The sequence below is a fragment of the Garra rufa genome, chromosome 19 (genome assembly GCF_049309525.1).
Source record: "Garra rufa chromosome 19, GarRuf1.0, whole genome shotgun sequence".
NCBI classification, from domain to species: Eukaryota; Metazoa; Chordata; class Actinopteri; order Cypriniformes; family Cyprinidae; genus Garra; species Garra rufa.
The window spans coordinates 33,901,867-33,922,897 of NC_133379.1; the positions used below are offsets into that span (position 1 = coordinate 33,901,867).

The 21,031-nt window shown below is 37.1% G+C and overlaps 2 protein-coding genes across 2 annotated transcripts in view; both read left to right on the forward strand.

The window, feature by feature from the left end:
* Nucleotides 1–21,031, forward strand: part of hcn1 (hyperpolarization activated cyclic nucleotide-gated potassium channel 1) — a 254,752-nt gene that overhangs the window by 76,552 nt on the left and 157,169 nt on the right. The window lies entirely within an intron of this gene.
* Nucleotides 1,237–19,399, forward strand: LOC141292836 (cytosolic purine 5'-nucleotidase). Its single transcript, XM_073824898.1, has 15 exons — nucleotides 1,237–1,341; nucleotides 9,616–9,733; nucleotides 9,856–9,951; nucleotides 10,045–10,136; nucleotides 10,595–10,652; nucleotides 11,305–11,398; nucleotides 11,595–11,648; nucleotides 11,750–11,833; nucleotides 13,004–13,045; nucleotides 13,132–13,239; nucleotides 13,847–13,913; nucleotides 15,555–15,725; nucleotides 17,896–17,947; nucleotides 18,735–18,795; nucleotides 19,199–19,399. The coding sequence occupies exons 1-15, from the start codon at nucleotides 1,293–1,295 to the stop codon at nucleotides 19,397–19,399; spliced, it is 1,347 nt and encodes a 448-aa protein (XP_073680999.1). The 5' UTR covers nucleotides 1,237–1,292.

The window sequence follows — 21,031 nt, forward strand, 5'->3', positions numbered from 1 at the left end:
TTTGAAGCTGAATTGAAACTGCAATTCGGACTTTCAACCCATTGGCTCCCATTGAAGTCCACTATATGGAGAGAAACCTTGGAATGTTTTCCTCAAAAACCTTAATTCACTTTCAAAAAGAAAACTCAAACTCGAAAAGGAAACTGACTGTTTTAGTAAAAAAGGTGGGACTTCCCATTTCTACAGTCACCATATATAATCCATTCCTTTCTGAGTGGTTTGTCTCCTCCCCTTTATACAGTATAAGTAGCCTATTACAGAATAGGGCAACAATGAAGATCCATTTGAGATACAAGAGTAATCTGTTTACCAGCTGTCTTTAACTAGTGATGCACACTCTGTTGTCTGAGCCACTGCACCCGCCTGGTTCTTCCTGCTGTTGTTGATTTGTTCTAGATGTCTTTGATGGGAAGCAAACAACCCCTAACTCAACAACTGGCACAACAACAGAGAATGCTATAGAACTGGCACAATCATTTTTGCAACAAGTCAGAAATTCAATGACAAGAAAGCAGAGAGAGGGAGCTATTGTTTGCTGTGGGGGTAACAGGGTGAACAGGGAAATGGGCTTGACAAACCAGCTAGAGCAGTAACATCCACTCAGAATGCAGCGCACAAGTCCTACCTGGAAAAGTGAATCATGGGATGTAGTCCAGTGTTATGCCACCACAAGGTAGGATTGATCGAAGTAGTTGTTTTGGTAGCAGTTATTTTCTTCTTAAATTTTGTACATTTCATGGTGTTGTAAAAACGTTTAACGCAGGTCTGACGTCTCTTATGATAATTTCCATTTTTCTTTGTTTTTATGTAGTAAAAATATATACATTTACATTTATTCAGTTGCTCTGTGAAAGTTATTTGATTCTGTTAAAATTGTTTCTGGCTGCAATATAAACTGAATCTCTTGGACACAATGGCAGTGCAAATATCTCTCAGTTATTGTTAGTGTCAGTATCAGATTATATGTTTGCACAAAGGGTGATTCAGAATTTCTCTTGTGTTCATATCTTGGCATTAGATATCATGGCTTGTGGACTAAAGCATAGAGCTGTCAGTGTGCAAAATAGATGCAGATTACTCATAGGATGCTGGCATCAGGATTGGGAGTTTATTTATTGTTTGGAATGCTATACTGTATTAGTTTGTGATTTAGTTTTCTGAAAGTTAGCCTCTTGTTCTGAAATGTAAGAATCTTTTATTTGATTTGATCAAAATTGCTGAATATTGCAACCAAACACAACTTTGAATATTTCACATTCTTCCCCAGAGTGTTTGTGAACAGAAGTCTGGCCATGGAAAAGATTAAATGTTTCGGCTTTGACATGGACTACACTTTAGCAGGTAAGGTTTTCCTTAGTTCCTTTGATGATTCGGCTTAAATGTTCACTCTCCAATTCCCCCTTTGCATCTGCAGCACTTGGAAAGTGCCGATTTCTAAAAAAAAAAATCTCTCAAGATCTGTCTTTATGTTTGGGTGTCTCTTGAAGCCAGTAACACTCTTGCTTAGAATCTCAGGGTAAACAAGGGTATGTTTACCCTCTGGATTTGAAATCTGGAAAATTGAGGTGAAGTCTCGTACACACAAAATGCCTCATTTTATGTGATCTAAACCCTGGAGTTTGTCTTTGGCTAGGGGCTTAAGTTTGTTGGAACGACCATCACCATAAACAAGCCACTTTATTTACAGCTTAATTTATTTAAGACATTTAGGTCAGCCAAGAACCTGAAATAAGAGAGGCTTTGGTTCTTATGGTGCAACAGTTTAACATGGATCAGATGCATTGGGTTTCCGAAATCCCTTTGCTTTCTGTTATTGGTTCCAGGGACTCAGCTGCTATTGGTGGATAAGGTCCTCACTAAATCCAGGCTGTGGGCCCTAAGAAAGCAGATCAGCTCTCTGACAGTTAGAATGGATGCTCGTAGCCAGCAGCTAATATGGCTTAAGTTAAATTCTGAGGCCGCTCAGCTGTTGACATCCACCACATTTCAACTGGCTGTTACCAAGTGCAAATGTTTACAGATATGAAGCTATATTGTTTCTTATCCTCTGATCAAATTGCAACCACAGCTTAGAGGTCCTCAAAGATCCATAACAGTCAATAAAAGGACACAAACACAAAGCTTTGGCAAACAAACTGTAGGCTTAAAGCCTGTTCACACCAAGAACAATAACAATAAAGATATAGTTCTAAAAATCATTCTCAAGATTAAAGGAGAAGCTCACTTCCAGAACAAAAATTTACAGATAATGTACTCTCACCCCCTTGTCATCCAGGATGTTTATGTCTTTCTTTATCAGTATTAAAAAATATGTTTTTTGAGGAAAAGATTTTAGATTTTTTCCCCCCATATAGTTGACTCCTATGGTGCCCTGAGTGTGAACTTCCAAAATGCAGTTTAAATGCGGCTTCAAACGATCCCAAATGCAGTTGTAAACAATCCCAGCCAAGGAAGAAGGGTCTTATCTAGCAAAATGATCATTATTATTTTATTTAAATGACCATTTATACACTAACCTCAAACGTTTGTCTTGTCTTGCTCTGCCTGAACTCCCATCTTATTTTCTCCCTCAACTTCAAAAATCATTTCAAAATTATCTTACATTGCTGCAGAAGTACCGACCCAGTGTTTGCAAAATGAACATGCAAAGAAGATCAAACACCCTCAGCAAAAAAGGTAAAACTGCGATGTAGGACAATTTTGAAGTTGAGGAAGAAAATGAGATGGAAGTTTTCCGACACACCCAAAACTGTCTTAAAGTCCAGGCAGAGCAAAACAAGATGAGCGTTTGGGGTTAAAAAGTATGTAAATTGTAATTAAAATAATAATAACCAATTGTTTCGCTAGATAAGACCTTTCTTCCTCGGCTGGTATCGTTTACAACCGCATTCGGGATTTTGGAAGTTCAAACATGGGGCAAAGGATTGTTGAATAAAGTTGTTATTTTAGTTTTAGTAGCTATTTTGTCAATGTTCTTGGTACCTTTCTGGACATTGAACGTGGAAGGACCCTTGCTGTCTATGGAGAGTCCGAACGCGCTCAGATTTCATCAAAAATATCTTAATTTGTTTTCCAAAGACGAACATAGATAGGTCTTACGGGTTTGGAATGACATGATCGTTCTTGGTGTGAACGAGTCTCCATAGCTAATAGACATCTTTTTAAATAACTAACTTTGATATATCACTCTTGATAGATAGAAAAAAATAAGAATTCTGTCATTTACTCCCCCTCATGGCTTTCCAAACCAGTTTGAATTTCTTCTACAGAATGCTAAAGAATAATGTGTTAACTGTCAACAAAGTGAAAGTCTAATGGTTCAAAACCACACTGGATTGCAATGACTTTGTATGAATGAATTGTATAGTCAAAAAAAACATTGAGACATTTTTCAATATCTTCTTATGTGTTAGAATAATTAAAGTCATACATGTTTGGAACATGTTTTTTACCGTTCACTCTTGGTGAAGACCAGTTTTCTTTTACTGTGGCTCTACAATAGAATATTATTAGATGTTAGCATTTATTGTTATCTTAAATCCAGGCTTTGAGATCAAGAAGCATTAAACCTAACCATGCAGAGTTTTAAGACCACTTTCCAAGCCCTGATTAATATTTCCTGTTGCTTATTGAGTCCATTCCATAACCAAATCCCCTTTGTGATTGGGACCAGCATGCAAGATAATACCCTGCACGTGGATAGAGCTGTGGCACAAACTCTCCATTTAAGCTTGGTGTTGACAGCTCTTCAACCTGACAGTCCATTAAATCACAGATGAAACCTGTCACCTCTGCGTTCTTTGTATAGACCAGATGGTTTTTCACAGGACGTAAATACAATCCTGTTTCAATAGCATAACTTCAGAATGCAGATGTTTAAATCAATTTAGCAAATTAAATACACTGTATTTTAAGGGTGTGTGATGTTGCATAAAAGCCTGACAGCATCATCCAAAGTCAACCAGAGGCCTAGTTGCCAAAGCATGTTAGCTAAAGAGAGCTTGATGGACAGACTGAGGGGTTGGGGGAGTTTGTTTACCTTGCAAGATGATACAAATTTTATTTTCTTGCTAAAGGTAACCCGAGCTATGAGCTAAAGCCTGACATCATACTCTCATTCTGAACACACATGCATATGTAATAATCTCTCCAGGAAGAAGAAACATGAATCTTCATGACCTGACACACAGGTCATTCCAAATAAGGGTGCAAAAAAAATCGAAATACTGAGAAAATCGCCTTTAAAGTTGTATAAATGATGTTCTTAGCAATGTATATTACTAATCAAAAATTAAATTTTGATATATTTACGGTAAAAAACGGTACAAAATATCTTCATGGAACATGATCTTTAGTTAATATCCTAATGATTTTTGGCATTAAAGAAAAATCGATAATTTTGACCCATACAATGTATTTTTGGCTACTGCTACAAATATACCCGTGCTACTTAAGACTGGTTTTGTGGTCCAGGGTCACATATATACACTTAAGACTAAGGCATAATTTAGCTGGCATCATCTTACCGCCTTCCGTAATACTGGAGATGAAAGCTCTTTGGCGTCAGCTTAAATTGGTGATGGTGAAGATTCAATCTTGCTCATGAAAACTCATATCCCTGTTGAAAAGGAAGTTTACAGCTCTTAGCTGATCATCAGGCAAGGTTTTGGCCACAGACCAGATAAAACAGCTGAACAACAGCCTTGCCAGGTTAGCAAACCATGTTTGGTTGGTTTAGGGCAGGGTTCTCAGGGGTTTATTAAATAAAAGGCTGTAATGTAATTGAAGAACGGCGCTGTGTTCATTTACACTTGTGCAGTTTGCCACGTTTTTGTGCAATGAAGCAACGATGCAGCATTCTACCAAAATAAGACCGTTTGACAGCAGGGTCAGCTTATACCGGATTCAGTCCAAAGAGCAAATACCCATGCATGTCACCTGAACTGCACCTGACAGATAAATATTATTCCACCCATTACGTCAATTTTAGCGGGTCACCCGTCGGGTAGGACTCTGTTTCGCACACACATAGAATCTTGCATCGCTAGCAGGTTTAAAGAATTTGACATCTTGACAATTTTATCACTATCATGTTAACTAAAAAAAAAAAAAAAATCAGTGACAGACAGACCTATTCAGTTGTTAATTTTAATACAGAAGGTTTTTATTAAACCTTAAAATGTGACCTTGTATGTTAAACTAAGAAAGTTATTGAATTTTTTTTTTTTATATAAATCTGTCGTTTGATTTTCAGTTTCATGTTTTAATTTTTGTTCAAAATATCGTGATACGTATCGTATCGTGAACCCAATATCGTGATACGTACCGTATCGTGACCTAGGCATATCGTTACACCCCTAGTAATAGTGTTTGTATATTTCAGTGTTTGTTTAGAATAGTGTGTGTTTTATAAATCGTAACATAAAATGAAGATAATGTGTCACAAAATGACACAGATCTGAGCTCCCTCCAAGGCTCAAATGCGAAGCCGATGTTCACTCTAGTCCTTGCTCGGCGCCGGTCGCTCTCAATCTTCGATCTTTTTCGGGCACTTGGTTTAACTTTTTTAGTCTTCTGTGGAGTTACTGTTGGTGTCAGAGTTGTCCTGGGTCTCTTCTGTGTATTCGCACAATCCATTGCACTGCTTGCGAGTGTAGGCTAATTGCTGACTAGCGGTGGTGGCAGAGTGATCTGAAACGTTTAACATGAACGCGCTTGACGTCACATCCGCAGACAGCGTGCGAAAAATCCGACCCGACAGAAAATAGGAAAAATAGGATACAGGCTTATAGGTGCACCCACTGTGAGCTGACAAGGTGTCAGTATGCTCATCAGGAGATGTTTGGTCATAAATGGTCAAATAAAAAGGCTATTGTTACATTTATTTTGGGGAAAAAGTTGCAAATAGCCCCTTTAAAGGGTTAGTTCACCCAAAAATGAAAATTTTGTCATTAATTACTCATCTTTATGTCGTTCCAATCCCATAAGACCTTCATTTATCTTTGGCAGACAAATTAAGATATTTTTGATGAAATCCGAGAGCTTTCTGACCCTGCACAGACAGCAACACAACTGACGCGTTAGAAGCCCAGAAAGGTAGTGAGGACATTTTTAATGTGACATCAGTGGTTCAACTGTAATTTTTATGAAGCTACGAGAATACTTTTTGTGTTTAAAGAAAACAAAAATAATAATTTTAATTAAAATTTTGGATTCTGATGTAGAACATCCATCTCTCCTAGTTCATCATCTGTATACAGTCAAACCAAAACTTATTCAGGTACCTTCAATGTTTCTCACATTATCACAGTTTAGCTACTTCAAGTAGATAATTTAGATGTTTTAAGTATATGGATATGGTACGGCTAGTATAATTTTCCTATTTTATGTATGGAGACATTTTTATAATGTTGACTAGTTGCTGGTTAATAGTTGATCAAATGTAGCTAAGGCTACTTCACTTGAACTGTAAATACATGAATGGTCATGTTAACTGAAGTTTGACCTGTGTTTCACAGCAATGCATACCTCATAACCTTTCTTTTTTGTCAATATAATCATAAACTAATTTCACCCCCTCAAACCTTTACCCAGTCTTAATGTAGCCCACATATAATGAGGTATAGATTTTCTGTCTGCAGTCCTGAGTAAAACTGCCAAAAATATTTTCTTTTCACCCTAGCAGGAGTATGCTAGCTCAAGGCCAACATTGTCCAAGGTCAACACTGGCGTGTACAGTTAAGCAAAGAGTGATGATGGGAATAGTGACTGAGAGGGGAAAAGAGGCTCAAAATAGGTTTCGCTGTAGCTTCGTGGAACATCGTGGGGAGGAGAGCGAGAGACAGAAAGGGCAGGGGCAGTTGAGTTTGTGTACAGCTGCTATCTGGGTGGAAGAATCTGGCCTGAGTTAGTGACTCTGTTGGGGTTTGCTTGCCTGTGAACGCCTGTACTTCTGGCCATGGTTCCGTGGGGGATTCAGTTTTATCCGCCTCCCCTCAACAGCCTCTCTGTCTCTGTCATACATCTGTAGAGATACAAGGCCTGGAACAGACCATGAAACTTGCCAGAGGCAATCCTACAAGTAACGTAAAGTCTTATATAACTCACAAACTGGTAAATTGTGAAACTAGAAAAACTAGGCTATGACAGGGAAAAAAAAAAAGAAATGAATATGTAGAAGCACATTGAAACACATTCAATATGTCACACCTGTCTATGATCATCAAACTATTTTTTATTTGTTTGTTGAGAATAATAGGTTTGAAAGGGAGAAACTGCACAGAGTAGAACAAGTGCAGATACAAAGTTAGCTAAAGCTTCTCCTTTTAGAAAACTTATCTTGACAAACAACATTCAGACGTGCACAAACACAAACCTTTTGTAGAAAGAGAGCATTCTGGGAAAAAAAACAAACAGCAGGTTGTTGTGGTCAAACATATTTCAGCCTTCATTAGCAGAGGGCCCAGGAGTTCACCCTGAGGCACTCCTCTTCTTCTCATTCCCTACTCTGAAGAGATCCCTCTGGGTTTCTGCCCTTTGACCTGCCCCCTCATCAACAACAAGCATAACACATTTCCAGCTCTGCCATAACAACATGTGACATGAGCTGAAGTGTGTCGGTCGGTGTACAGTTTAGTAACCCCCAGCTTTGGCGAAACTGTTTTTTCTATACGTGTCGGTCTTATTTTAATTTCTTCTACAGTTAGGTGTCAGGATGGAAAAAACTGGCTTTGTGGTTAGGGTCTCGCAAAATGCCTTTTGTTGCTGAAATACCACTCAAATCCCTCTGCAGGGGCTTGGGGATCTAATTGGGTTTAAATCTTTTAGGGCAAGTGGGTCTGGTTTCATACTGGATTAGATCACAGGGCATACATGGCCCTGCTAAGCCTTTGTAATGTGAATGTTCTGGTACCCTTCGCTTGCTCCGTGAAAGGACAAGGTTGGGTCGACACGTATCACAGGTGCTGTTCTAAACCAGAGAGTGTCTTTAAATACAACACTTGTGCTTCCATGCATGCATCTTTATGTTTTATTTTTGGTCAGTTGTTATTGAGATCCCCTCCAGAATAAACTTAGCTCGAAGGGATTTTACAGCAATTTCAGACAAAAATATTCATTATTTTGCCAACAGTTATTAGTAAACGGGTTAGCACGTAACAAAATACAGATCCTGCACACCTTCAAAAGGTGCTAATAAGTACTTTTACAGTGCTAATATGCACCTTTAAGGTACTAATAAGTACCATTTAGTGGTAAACTACAATGTACCTTTTAGGTTTTTAGCCTTAGGGTAGTGCCACTGGGACAGCTTTATACCTTTATAGAGTGCATATGGCATGGGGGATTGCAAAGGGGATTCTTGTTTTAGTTAAACATTGAAACTAAGGAACTATGGCCACAATTCACCTAAAATAAGGAACTAATGTGGCCACAAATAAACTAAAGTGGAGAACAAAATATTAATATGTGGCCACAGTATCCATTATGTCTGGGGCCTGTAGCAAGTTTTGGACCCCATTTCTTGTAATTGTAAAAGGAAAATAAATTGGAAGAAACAACAAATATCTTCTTCTGAAGCAAATATAAAATGAATGAATAGGATATTTCACATAAAAGACGTTTACATATAGTCCACAAGAAAAAAAAATAGTTGAATTGAATAAAAATGACCCCATTCAAAAGTTTACATCCCCCTGATTCTTAATACTGTGTTCTTACCTGAATGATCCACAACTTTGTTTTTATTTTTGTTTAGAGCCAGGGGGTGAAAGCTTTTTGAATTTAAAGATCAGGGTAAATTTAACTTATTTTGTCTTCAGGGAAACAACATCTGTAGCTTCTGAAGGGCAGTACTACATGAGAAAATATGATAAAATTGACATACAATCTCCATTCTGTTCAAAAGTTTTCACCACCCAGGTCTTTCCTTCTAGAGCATCAGTGAGCATTTGAACCATCTGTAATAGTTGCGTATGAGTCCCTCAGTTGTCCTCAGTGTGAAAAGATGGGTCTCAAAATCATACAGTCATTGTTGTAAAGGGCTCAAATGCACAAAAATGCTGGAAAACCAAATCATTTGTGGGACCTGAAGGATTAATCTGAAGAACAGCAGGCAGTTTAACTGTTCAGGACAAACAAGGGACACATGAACTGCTATCAGTCACTAAACCAAAAAACACAGCTGTGAATCATTCAGGAAACAACAGTATTAAAAAAAGGGGGATGTAAACTTTTGAATTGGATCATTTTTATAAATTCAACTATTATTTTTTCTTGTGGACTCTGTGTAAACATCTTTTATGTAAAATATCTTCTTCAGGTCAGTACTAAATTAACAATAAAATCCATTTTGCACGATCCCTCGTGGCTATTTTGGTAAAATAATTAACATTTTGCAGATTCTTCAAGGCGTATGTAAACTTTTGACTTAAACTGTACATGTTTTAAATAATATAACAGTAAGTAAATACACTTTTAAAAGAAACAGGTCCTCTTTGGTACATGAATAGTTATTACAGGACTGTACAGGATGTAACAGATAAAATTATATAGGAGTCTGTTTATTATATTTGTGCTTTTTAATATATCTAACTGGATCTCTCTCTCTGTCAATAGTATACAAATCACCTGAATATGAATCGTTGGGCTTTGATCTGACTGTGGAGCGGCTGGTCTCCATTGGTTACCCACAGGAGCTGCTCGGTTTTGTTTACGACCCCACTTTCCCTACAAGGTAATGAGTTCTCGTTGGCACACCATGTCTGGAACAGTTGTCAGTACCAAGACTATCGTTTGATATTATGTTTATAGGATTAATAACACATTTAACCCTTTATTTTCTTTTTGTTTTTACAGAGGTCTGGTATTTGACACCATGTATGGCAATCTCCTGAAGGTAGATGCTTATGGAAACATCCTGGTCTGTGCCCATGGCTTTAACTTCCTGCGAGGGTGAGTAATCAATCCCGTTAAGCCCTGCCTACATGGTTTTGGTTACTGATCATATGCAGTATGTGCTCATGATGTTCCTGTGTTCCCTGCCAGCCCTGACACCAGAGAGCTGTATCCCAATAAGTTTATTCAGCGTGATGACACAGAACGCTTCTACATCCTCAACACACTCTTTAACCTTCCAGGTAGGATTTATCACTGTCCTGCATAGCCCTCTCACTGGCTGCTGTTTAGAGACACATTGACACATTGTGAATGAGGAGTTAATTCCTGCTTTGCTTCCTGATTATATATATAATTTAGAAACAGGTTCTAATTGTATTTGTGTACAGCTATTCCCTGAATTTTTTTGTACAGTATTACAGAGTTAGTAATGAAGTGATTCATTCTTGGTGATTCAGAGATTTGTGCTTGGTTTGAAATGACAATAGGTGAGTAGATGTTGGCACAATTATTAGCTGGACTAATCAAATGGCGTAAGAGTTATAGACAAATGCCTTTTTACCTGCAATAAGTGCATTGCTTTTAAGATAAAAATATTAAAACTTTCAGATGCACTTTCATCAGAAATGTTTGTGATTGCTGTCAGTTACATACATTTCCCACTCTCTGTCTTTCTTTATCTCTTTCTATTTCTGCACAGAAACGTACCTTTTAGCCTGCCTGGTTGACTTCTTCTCAAACTGTGACCGATATGCAAGGTAGGAGTTCCAATGACAATGATTCTATTACTCTGTTGCCTTGGACACTGCATACAACCATACCACTGATTCCTAATCAGTATCATTTACTGTGGGTGAGGACTATTTGACGCTCTCTATATCAGTTCATCAGCAAACACGTTACGCCTTGATAAGAAAATCCCAATTCAGCATAAAAAATTTACAGCTATGCTATAAAACAGGATGACACAAGCAGAACTGTGGGTTAGCTTGGATTCATGTTCATGCATGATATAATTTATCATCCATTTACTGCAACTTGCTAATGACTAATCATAGTGCATGTAAAGTTGGTAAAACAAACTGTTTAAAAATATAATTTTTAAATGGCATGGAAATAATTCTACTCATGCTCTTAGAAAAAGAAAGAAAACAAAAACAGCCCAACTTATTTAGCCTAGATAAAATCTGTTAAAACATAATAGTCTGTGATTTGTGTTTTGGTATGGATGCATGTCCTCTGAAACACCTGTTGGTCCTTTTAGGGGGAGAGAGCTTTCCTGTTTGGCTCGGACAACCACAAACAAGGGAAGACTGTCCCATTTAAACATGTCTGACTGTCGATAAAATGTGTCCTAGCTGGAACTTGCCCTCTTACTCTGCTGTCTCTTTGTTCTTTCTAAACCTTTAGCTGTGAAACGGGCTTTAAGGATGGAGACCTCTTCATGTCCTTCAAGAGCATGTTCCAAGATGTCCGAGATGCTGTAGACTGGGTACATTTTAAGGTAAAAAGGTTCTCTGTTTCTCTTTTTGTCAAAGTAATCTGCCCAAGTAACATTGCTGTGTGCATTGATAGCAGGCAGCTATGATTAACTGTGAAATGGATATAAATGGTAAAGGTAGGCACTGGATTTCAAATTTTTGTGTTTTAGATGCATGTCATAAACTTGCTGTTGTTAAAGGTTTTGTTTATTTTCTCAGGGAACGCTGAAGGAGAAAACAGTGGAAAACCTGGAGAAGTATGTTGTGAAAGATGTAAGTTTGTCTTTTATTTTCTGAAGTTACTGACTTGCCTTTTTGGGGTTATGTTTGTGTTGTATTTCTAAGAATTACTGATTTTTTTTTTCTCATTTAAGGGCAAGTTGCCATTGCTGCTGAGCCGTATGAATGAAGTCTCCAAAGTTTTCTTAGCCACCAACAGTGACTACAAATACACAGACGTGAGTTAACTGATGAAAATACATACGTATAATAAGCTCTGTTTCAGAACCTAGTCAGCTGCATATTGGGAAAATGGTAACCTTAAGGTAACCTCAAAAATGAGAGTTTTGGACCATTTTACATGGGCAGACTCAATACTCTAATAACATGGCACACACAAATGTTGGTTAAAACAATCAATGTTAATAGACCTTAATTAGAGTAGATGCCATATCGAATTTAGATCATGTAATTTCACAGCTCACAACTGTTTTGGTGTACTGAAAGTTTTTTTTTGGGAAGAGTTCAATTGAATAATTGGTCTGTTGTAAAACAATCCATTCAACGCACTGTACTTTTAGCCTCACTAAAAGCAACTTTTTTAAACACATATAGCAATTTACTGGAAAATATACCAGTATCTATACTAGTAATAATATATAACTAGGAACATTTTTTTTAAAAATCATAAAAATGACCTTGTTCAAAAGTTTACATACCTTTGATTTTTTAAAATGTTTTGTTACCTGAATGATCCACAGTTTTTTTTCAGTTTAGTGATAGTTGTTCATGATTTCCTTGTTTGTCCTGAACAGTTAAACTGCCTGCTGTTTTTTTTTTTTTTTTTAATAAAAGTCCTTCAGGTCCCCCAGATTGTTTGGTTTTTCAGCATTTTAGTGTATTTGAACCCTTTCCAACAATGACTGTATGATTTTGAGATCCATCTTTTTACACTGAGAACATCTGAGGGACTCATAAGCAACTATTACAGAAGGTTCAAATTTTCACTGATGCTTAAAAAAAATTAAATAAAACGGTGCATTAAGAGCCAGGGGTGTAAACTCTTGAATGGAATGAGGATGTGCACATTTTTCTTATTTTGCCTAAATACCATGTTTTTTAATTTTATTACTGCCCTTCAGAAGCAACAGAAGATACCTGCATGTTCGACAGAAGACAAAATAAGTTAAAGTTACCCTGATCTTCGAATTTTTCAAATTAAAATAAAAAACGGTGTACACTCTTGATTTATTTATTTATTTATTTATTTATTTATTTTAGCAATTTGCTAAATCTTAAGAGGCAGCATAGTTAAACTGTGCCTTTGTATGCAGCTCACTAGGTTTTGGATTATTTTAATACTTGGACACATAAAAAACTATCATCTTTTGTTTGGATTTGTTTTACAGAAAATTATGACATACTTGTTTGACTTCCCCCATGGCCCAAAGGTATTGACAGTGTTTTTTCAACCTATTCTAAAACCTTTCGAGTTTCCTGTCATTTATTGTTGCTCATAATAGTTTTTATGTCGTAGCATGGCGCTCCACACCGTCCATGGCAGTCTTATTTCGACCTCATCCTAGTGGATGCACGAAAGCCTTTATTTTTTGGAGAGGGAACCGTTCTGAGACAAGTGGATACAGTGAGTATATCAAACAAAAAGCTCTACTATTACAAAAAGAGAAGCAGAATCTCAAAGTCAGCAGGTGTAGTATTGCACATTCTGAAACATTTTATCTTGCTGAACATGATCACACAGGAGGTTAGTCAGTGCTGAGTATTGAGCGTTTACACTAAAGTCTGCTTAGCACTAAATAGAACTAATTAGATAGGGATAACAGAAAAGGGAATTTTCCTATTACAGCATCTCTTTGCATTGTTAAGGAGCTAAACAGCTCACCAAAGTGTTGTGGCACTACTGAGAGACATTAGTGCAAAAACCGATCACAATCCATTTTTACAGCCCTCCAAAAGATGCAAAGCAACCAGTGCATTGCCTGATTTGCATAATTTATTTAGTGTGTCGGGCAGGCACAATTTATTCTTTGTGAGTTGTGCTGAAAAACATTATCAGTGTTTTTTGACCTTTTGGACTCTAAGAAAATATTCAAAGGCTATGAAAAGCTTGTCATTAAGCTTAAGTCATTTTGGACCACCTGGGCCACTGGTTTAGAACCACTGAAGTACATGGAATGAATATTCAGACAATCTGGACATCTAAATATTAATCAGTCTTTTCTCTATCACAGACTACAGGGCGCCTGAAAATAGGAACGTATACTGGACCTTTACAACATGGCATTGTTTACTCTGGAGGTACTGGAAGTTCTTGAATAAATATGCAAATGACACACTCACATGGACACACATACACAGATGTATCACCTCAAGGCCTTTAAACATAGATCACAAGGACATCTGGTCTACTGCAGATCAACACTTTATCACATGATTTTTCACTGCTAGTGTATAGTTACTTAGTTCAGTAATATTCACATTAGTTCACTACATAAAACTGCTAGGTAATATAAGCTAACTAAGGTTCAGGGCTAGTAACTAGATATTACCCAGTTATTGTAATTACTATAATGTAATGTGCATATAGTTGTACAGTTGATGTCAAAAGTTTACATACACCTTGCAAAATTTGCAAAATGTTGATTATTTTACCAAAATAAGAGATCGTACTAAATGCATGTTATTTTTTATTTAGTTCTGACTGAACAAGATATTTCATATAAAAGACAATTACATATAGTCCACAAGAGAAAATGGTAGTTGATTTCATAAAAATGACCCTGTTCAAAAGTTTACATACACTTCATTCTTAATACCGTGTCGTTACCTGAATGATCCACAGCTGTGTTTTTTTGTTTAGTGATAGTTGTTCATGACTCCCTTGTTTGTCCTGAACATTACAAGGAAACATGATGCATTAAGAGCCAGGGGTGTAAACTTTTGAACAGAATGAAGATGGGAACAATTTTCTTATTTTGCCTAAATATCATATTTTTTTATTTAGTACTGCCCTTCAGAAGCTGCAGAAGATACTTAAATGTTTCCCAGAAGAGGAAATAAGTTCAATTTACCCTGATACTCAAATTCATTTTAATGCGTCGTGTTTTCTTCTGAAGCATCAATGAGCATTTGAAACTTCTGTAATAGTGTCATATGAATCCCTCAGTTGTCCTAAGTGTGAAAAGATGGATTTCAAAACTATACAGTTATTGTTAGAAAAGAGAAACCCCTGGTGAAAAAAACAGCTAAACCCAGCCTAGGCTGGTTGGCTGGTTTTAGCTGGTCTTAGCTGGTCATAGCTGTAAGGCAGGCTGGTTTTAGAGGGGTTTTGGCCACTTTTCCAGGCTGGCCAGGCTGGTGAGGCTGGTCTTAGCTGGTCAGGCTGGGAAACCACCAGCTAAAACCAGTCTGGCCAGGCTGGGAGACCAGCTTAAACAAGCTACTTCCGGCTTAAACCAGCTAAGACCAGCCAACCAGCCTAGGCTAGTATTAGCTGTTTTTTTTCTGCAGGGACAACACAGTATTAAAAATCAAGTGTGTTCAGGTCAGAACTAAATCAAAAATAACATGCACTTAGTATGATCCCTTTTATTTTGGTAAACTAATTAACATTTAGCAGTTTCTGCCAGGTGTATGTTAAGTATTATATACATTCGGAACAGGACTTTTAAATAGAATGCTACCAAGAATAATAAATATTGTAACAAATGAACTGTGCCTTGTTAGTTATTAAGTTAATTTAACATCTCATCTTGCTGTTTATTATGACATCAAGGCTGAAAGAATAGAAAGAAAGGAATAAAACCACATTGGAAGAGCAAATATTGTTATGAAATGATTTTGGTTCATTATGCAGCTTATTCTGGGTATTGAGTATGCTTTACAAAAAATATGTAAAAATCACTCATTTCTGAAAAATGTGTTTTTATCTCCACCCAGGTTCTTCTGACATTTTGTGTGACCTGCTTGGAGCAAAAGGAAAAGATATTTTGTACATTGGGGATCATATTTTTGGAGATATTCTTAAGTCCAAGAAGCGTCAGGGTTGGCGGACATACCTGGTGATTCCTGAATTGGCTCAGGAGCTGCATGTGTGGACAGACAAAAGCTGTGAGTGGTTCTATATTTCAGTAAAATAAGCCACTGGCTTGTTTCACACTGCACGTAAGCAGTACACATTTATTTTGGATGCCTATAATAATAACAGGTTCTAGCATTGTCGCTCTAAGCGCATAAGTGCAAGTAAAGTGGGTGCTGAACTCTGCAGAAAATATGGTAAATATCCTATGTAAACCTTTTCATCAATGTACAGTCGTGGCCAAAAGTTTTGAGAATGATACAAATATTAGTTTTCACAAAGTTTGCTGCTAAACTGCTTTTAGATCTTTGTTTCAGTTGTTTCTGTGATGTACTGAAATATAATTACAAGCACTTCATACGTTTCAAAGGCTTTTATCGACAATTACATGACATTTATGCAAAGAGTCAGTATTTGCAGTGTTGGCCTTTCTTTTTCAGGACCTCTGCAATTCGACTGGGCATGCTCTCAATCAACTTCTGGGCCAAATCCTGACTGATAGCAACCCATTCTTTCATAATCACTTCTTGGAATTTGTCAGAATTAGTGGGTTTTTGTTTGTCCACCCGCCTCTTGAGGATTGACCACAAGTTCTCAATGGGATTAAGATCTGGGGAGTTTCCAGGCCATGGACCCAAAATTTCAACGTTTTGGTCCCCGAGCCACTTAGTTATCACTTTTGCTTTTTGGCACGGTGCTCCATTGTGCTGGAAAATGCATTGTTCTTCACCAAACAGTTGTCGGATTGTTGGAAGAAGTGTTTTGGTACCATTCTTTATTCATGGCTGTGTTTTTGGGCAAAATTGTGAGTGAGCCCACTCCCTTGGAAGCAACCCCACACATGAATGGTCTCAGGATGCTTTACTGTTGGCATGACACAGGACTGATGGTAGCGCTCACCTTTTCTTCTCCGGAAAAGCCTTTTTCCAGATGCCCCAAACAATCGGAAAGAGGCTTCATCGGAGAATATGACTTTGCCCCAGTCCTCAGCAGTCCATTCGCCATACTTTTTGCAGAAGATCAATCTGTCCCTGATGTTTTTTTGGAGAGAAGTGGCTTCTTTGCTGCCCTTCTTGAGACCAGGCCATCTTCCAAAAGTCTTGGCCTCACTGTGCGTGCAGATGCGCTCACACCTGCCTGCTGCCATTCCTGAGCAAGCTCTGCACTGGTGGCACTCCGATCCCGCAGCTGAATCCTCTTTAGGAGACAATCCTGGCGCTTGCTGGACTTTCTTGGACGCCCTGAAGCCTTCTTAACAAGAATTGAACCTCTTTCCTTGAAGTTCTTGATGATCCAATAAATTGTTGATTTAGGTGCAATCTTAGCAGCCACAATATCCTTGCCTGTGAAGCCATTTTTATTCAACGCAATGATGGCTGCACGCATTTCTTTGCAGGTCACCATGGTTAACAATGGAAGAACAATGATTTCAAGCATCACCCTCCTTTTAACATGTCAAGTCTGCCATTCTAACCCAATCAGCCTGGCATAATGATCTCCAGCCTTGTGCTCGTCAACATTCTCACCTGAGTTAAGACGATTACTAAAATGATCTCAGCAGGTCCTTTAATGACAGCAATGAAATGCAGTGGAAAGTTTTTTTCGGGATTAAGTTCATTTTCATGGCAAAGAAGGACTATGCAATTCATCTGATTACTCTTCATAACATTCTGGAGTATATGCAAATTGCTATTATAAAAACTTAAGCAGCAACTTTTCCCATTTCCAATATTTATGTAATTCTCAACTTTTGGCCACGACTGTAGTCTTTTTCAGTATTGGCTTTTATAGCCATTTATAGGGTTCCATGTAGATTTATTACGCTTTGGATGTAAATGTAATCACCTTTCGCATGTAAATTATATTTTATGATGACCAGTTATGTAATAGTTATCAATATCCAATTTCCGATAGCCATTTTAAGAAGTATGGCCATTACTACAGGAAATACTTACTGTCGTAACCTACTTTATATTCTGGATAAGCTGCAGGTCTATCACTGTGAAAACACAATATGCGCCTGCTGTCACAGTTACCCTTATGTGAGTAGTGTGAAACAGGCCTTCTTGTGAGAATCTCAGTAACGAAAGGAACGTTCACACAGAGAAAAAGAAAGAGTGAGATGAGATGTTCACACTTGAAAGGCTAAAGAAAAGAGATGTGAAACCCAATCATGACAGGGTTCTGCCCTCTCTTTCACAGCTCTCTTCGAGGAACTGCAGGGCTTGGACATTTTCTTGGCAGAACTATACAAGTGAGTAAAGCTGCCTCTGTTTCTCAGCACAGGTGTGTGCGTGCGTGCGTGCGTGTGTGTGTGTGTGTGTGTGCGTGTGTGTGCGTGTGTGCGTGTGCGTGTTCGTGTGTGCATGCGTGCGTGTGTGTACATTTAGAATTTAAAAGTGGACTGTCTTTTATTTCATGAGGTGAAATTTGAATTGTATTGGCCATTCCCTGCTAGTTGTTGACAGAAAGTGGATTTGACTGAATTGCAAAATAGTTGCCAGAGGAAGGAAAGTATAAAACTTTAAAACGAAAATACAAGATATGCATGCATACAAGTGTATGTTCACAAACTTCCAAAGTTCTTACAGCTTTTCAATTAAAAAAAAAATCTCTAATACTGTCAATAATCATACATATTTCGGTCAACAAAACCAACAAATTACAAGATTCATATGGGCGTTAATAGTGTTGACACTAATTGAAATGCATAATTCTGAGTCAGAGAAGCCTACGTGAACAGCTCAGAGTTGACCTTTGGAGTCATCTAGTAATTATAGTAATTAATTTACTCACCATAACGCAACGAACAACAAATGTTTTAAATTAAAATTGAGTGAAGATTCACAGTTTGCTCAATTCTGATTGCTCAAGCCTGCTGTACAGGGTACAGATTCAAAGAGTTCACCTGTTGATAAGACTAACTCATTGACCTCTCTATTTCTGACAGCTCATGTCTGTCCCTTCCCCCTCTTCACTTCTTTTTCTCATTAAATAATTGAAATCTGCTTTTCTCTAACTCACATTCTTTCTTTCTGTAGGCATTTGGACAGCAGCAGCAATGAGAGGCCAGACATCAGTACCATCCAGAGAAGAATGAAGGTGCACACACTTACATTCTTATTTCAATTATATCTGATTTTACTAGCTGTGAAATGGCTAAACTTGTATCTTTAGTTCACAGTACAGACCTACCAAGTGTCCTAAGAACTTTTAAAGAGTATGAAGTTTTGAAATATTAAATTCTAAACTTTTTGACTCAGCCCTTAGTTTGCATAAACAAACTGGAAATGTGTTTTCAGTAAATGTGCTTGTAATGGCAGCCTTGTAAGTTTAATTATTGTTTAATTATTGTCCATGGTAATCAACAGCTAAAAATGAGATAAAATGAATAAGCTACTTTAAAAACTTTTAATTAAAATGTAAACAGAAAATATAATAACTATAATAATCACAGTATGAAATAACACTGACATGTTGATTTAGTGATTTTCTCTGTCATCAGAAAGTGACTCACGACATGGACATGTGCTATGGGATGATGGGAAGTCTGTTCCGCAGTGGCTCTCGGCAGACTCTGTTTGCATCTCAGGTGATGCGCTATGCTGACTTGTATGCTGCCTCATTCATCAACCTGCTCTACTACCCATTCAGCTACCTGTTCAGAGCCGCTCACGTGCTGGTGAGGATGCATACACACCCATAAACATATACACACCCATTAAAAAAATTTACACACCTGTAAACTGGGTGGATTATTGATACAAATACCAGTGTAAGTTCACAACAGGTGATACCAATTATCCTAAAATCTTGAAGAATCACTTAATTTGTTTAAAAATTTAATATTTAATCAAAAATGGCAATCTTTTTTTTTTATTATTTAATACAAAACATGACTAGACAATTTTTTATGCAATGAATTTTATTTTAGTCTTACGGCTGTTAACATACACCAGACTGACTCTTTACGTTAATGCCTTTTTGGCATTTTAATAATAAAAAAAGCCGTTTTAAAAATATGTATATTTTATTCAGCAAGAATGCATTATTAGGTTTTTTCATAATTCCAAAAAAAAAAAGAAAATCCTGAAAAAAATGTATCATGTTTCTACAAAATTATGAAACAGTACAACTGTTTTCATACATTGATAATAATAATAAATGTTTCGTGAGCATCAAATCAGCATATTAGAATTATTTCTGAAGGATCGCATGACTTTGAAGACAGGAGTAATGGCTGTTGAAAATTCAACTTTGCATCATAGGAATAAATTACATTTTAAAATATAGCTGCAATCTTAAGGCATTTAAGCACATACGAAACATTTTTTACCAAGCCTGTAACTTCCTAAATCAACGATTAAACAGCATTTTTGGCTTATGCAGGTAATTTACCATATATTTTTGAAGTTTATGACTGTTATAGAACCACCTATGATCGGATTTCCATAAAACTGCATGCTTGTTTAGAATCATCTGTCGCATATGCTCACCTAGTTTAATGAAGTTTTGAGTTTTAGTTTAGGATTTACAGGCTTTTAGGTATACCCCTTTTCTAAACTACCCTGTACGAGCAACCCAAAGGGTAAAGTACAACATTTTTGGATAATTATTGATCTAAAGAGTCCAGAAAATCATGTTGCGGTGCTTATATTGAAGTTGAGCCAAAAACCTAGGACTAGTTTGCAAAAGTAGGTTTTTACATAATTGAGAATATTTAATGAATATATAATCGAGAATATTTAATGAAGGATTTGATTGACAGAAGAGGTTCTTGAGGCAAAGTCGCTCAGTATGAGGAGATCTAACAAATTATACAGTGGACGATTTCTTTTAAAGTTCTTACAGACCTTTAGGGCCAGTTTCATTCTAATCTAATAGATGGTCAAAATTCATTGGGCGATAATGTTTTTTTTTTTTAGATACGCAAATGTCCTCATACTATGGAAGCCCGTTTCCGCCACTGAATAAAAAAAATAAATAAAGTATTGCGACTTTTTTTCTCAGAATTGCGAGATAAAAACTCGCAATTCTGACTTTTTTTCTCAGAATTGCGAGTTATAAAGTCAGAATTGCGAGATATAAAGTCAGAATTCTGAGATATAAAGTCGCAATTGCGAGTTATAAAGTCAGAATTCTGAAATATAAAGTCGCAATTGCGAGTTATAAAGTCAGAATTCTGACTTTTTTTCTCGCAATTGCGACTTTATATCTCAGAATTCTGACTTTTATTTCTGTTCATTTGTGACACTTTCTGGCAAAGCACAATAGGAAACGGAGATCTTGTCTTTTTAAAACAACATATTATGTCATAAAAACGATATAATTTTGCCGT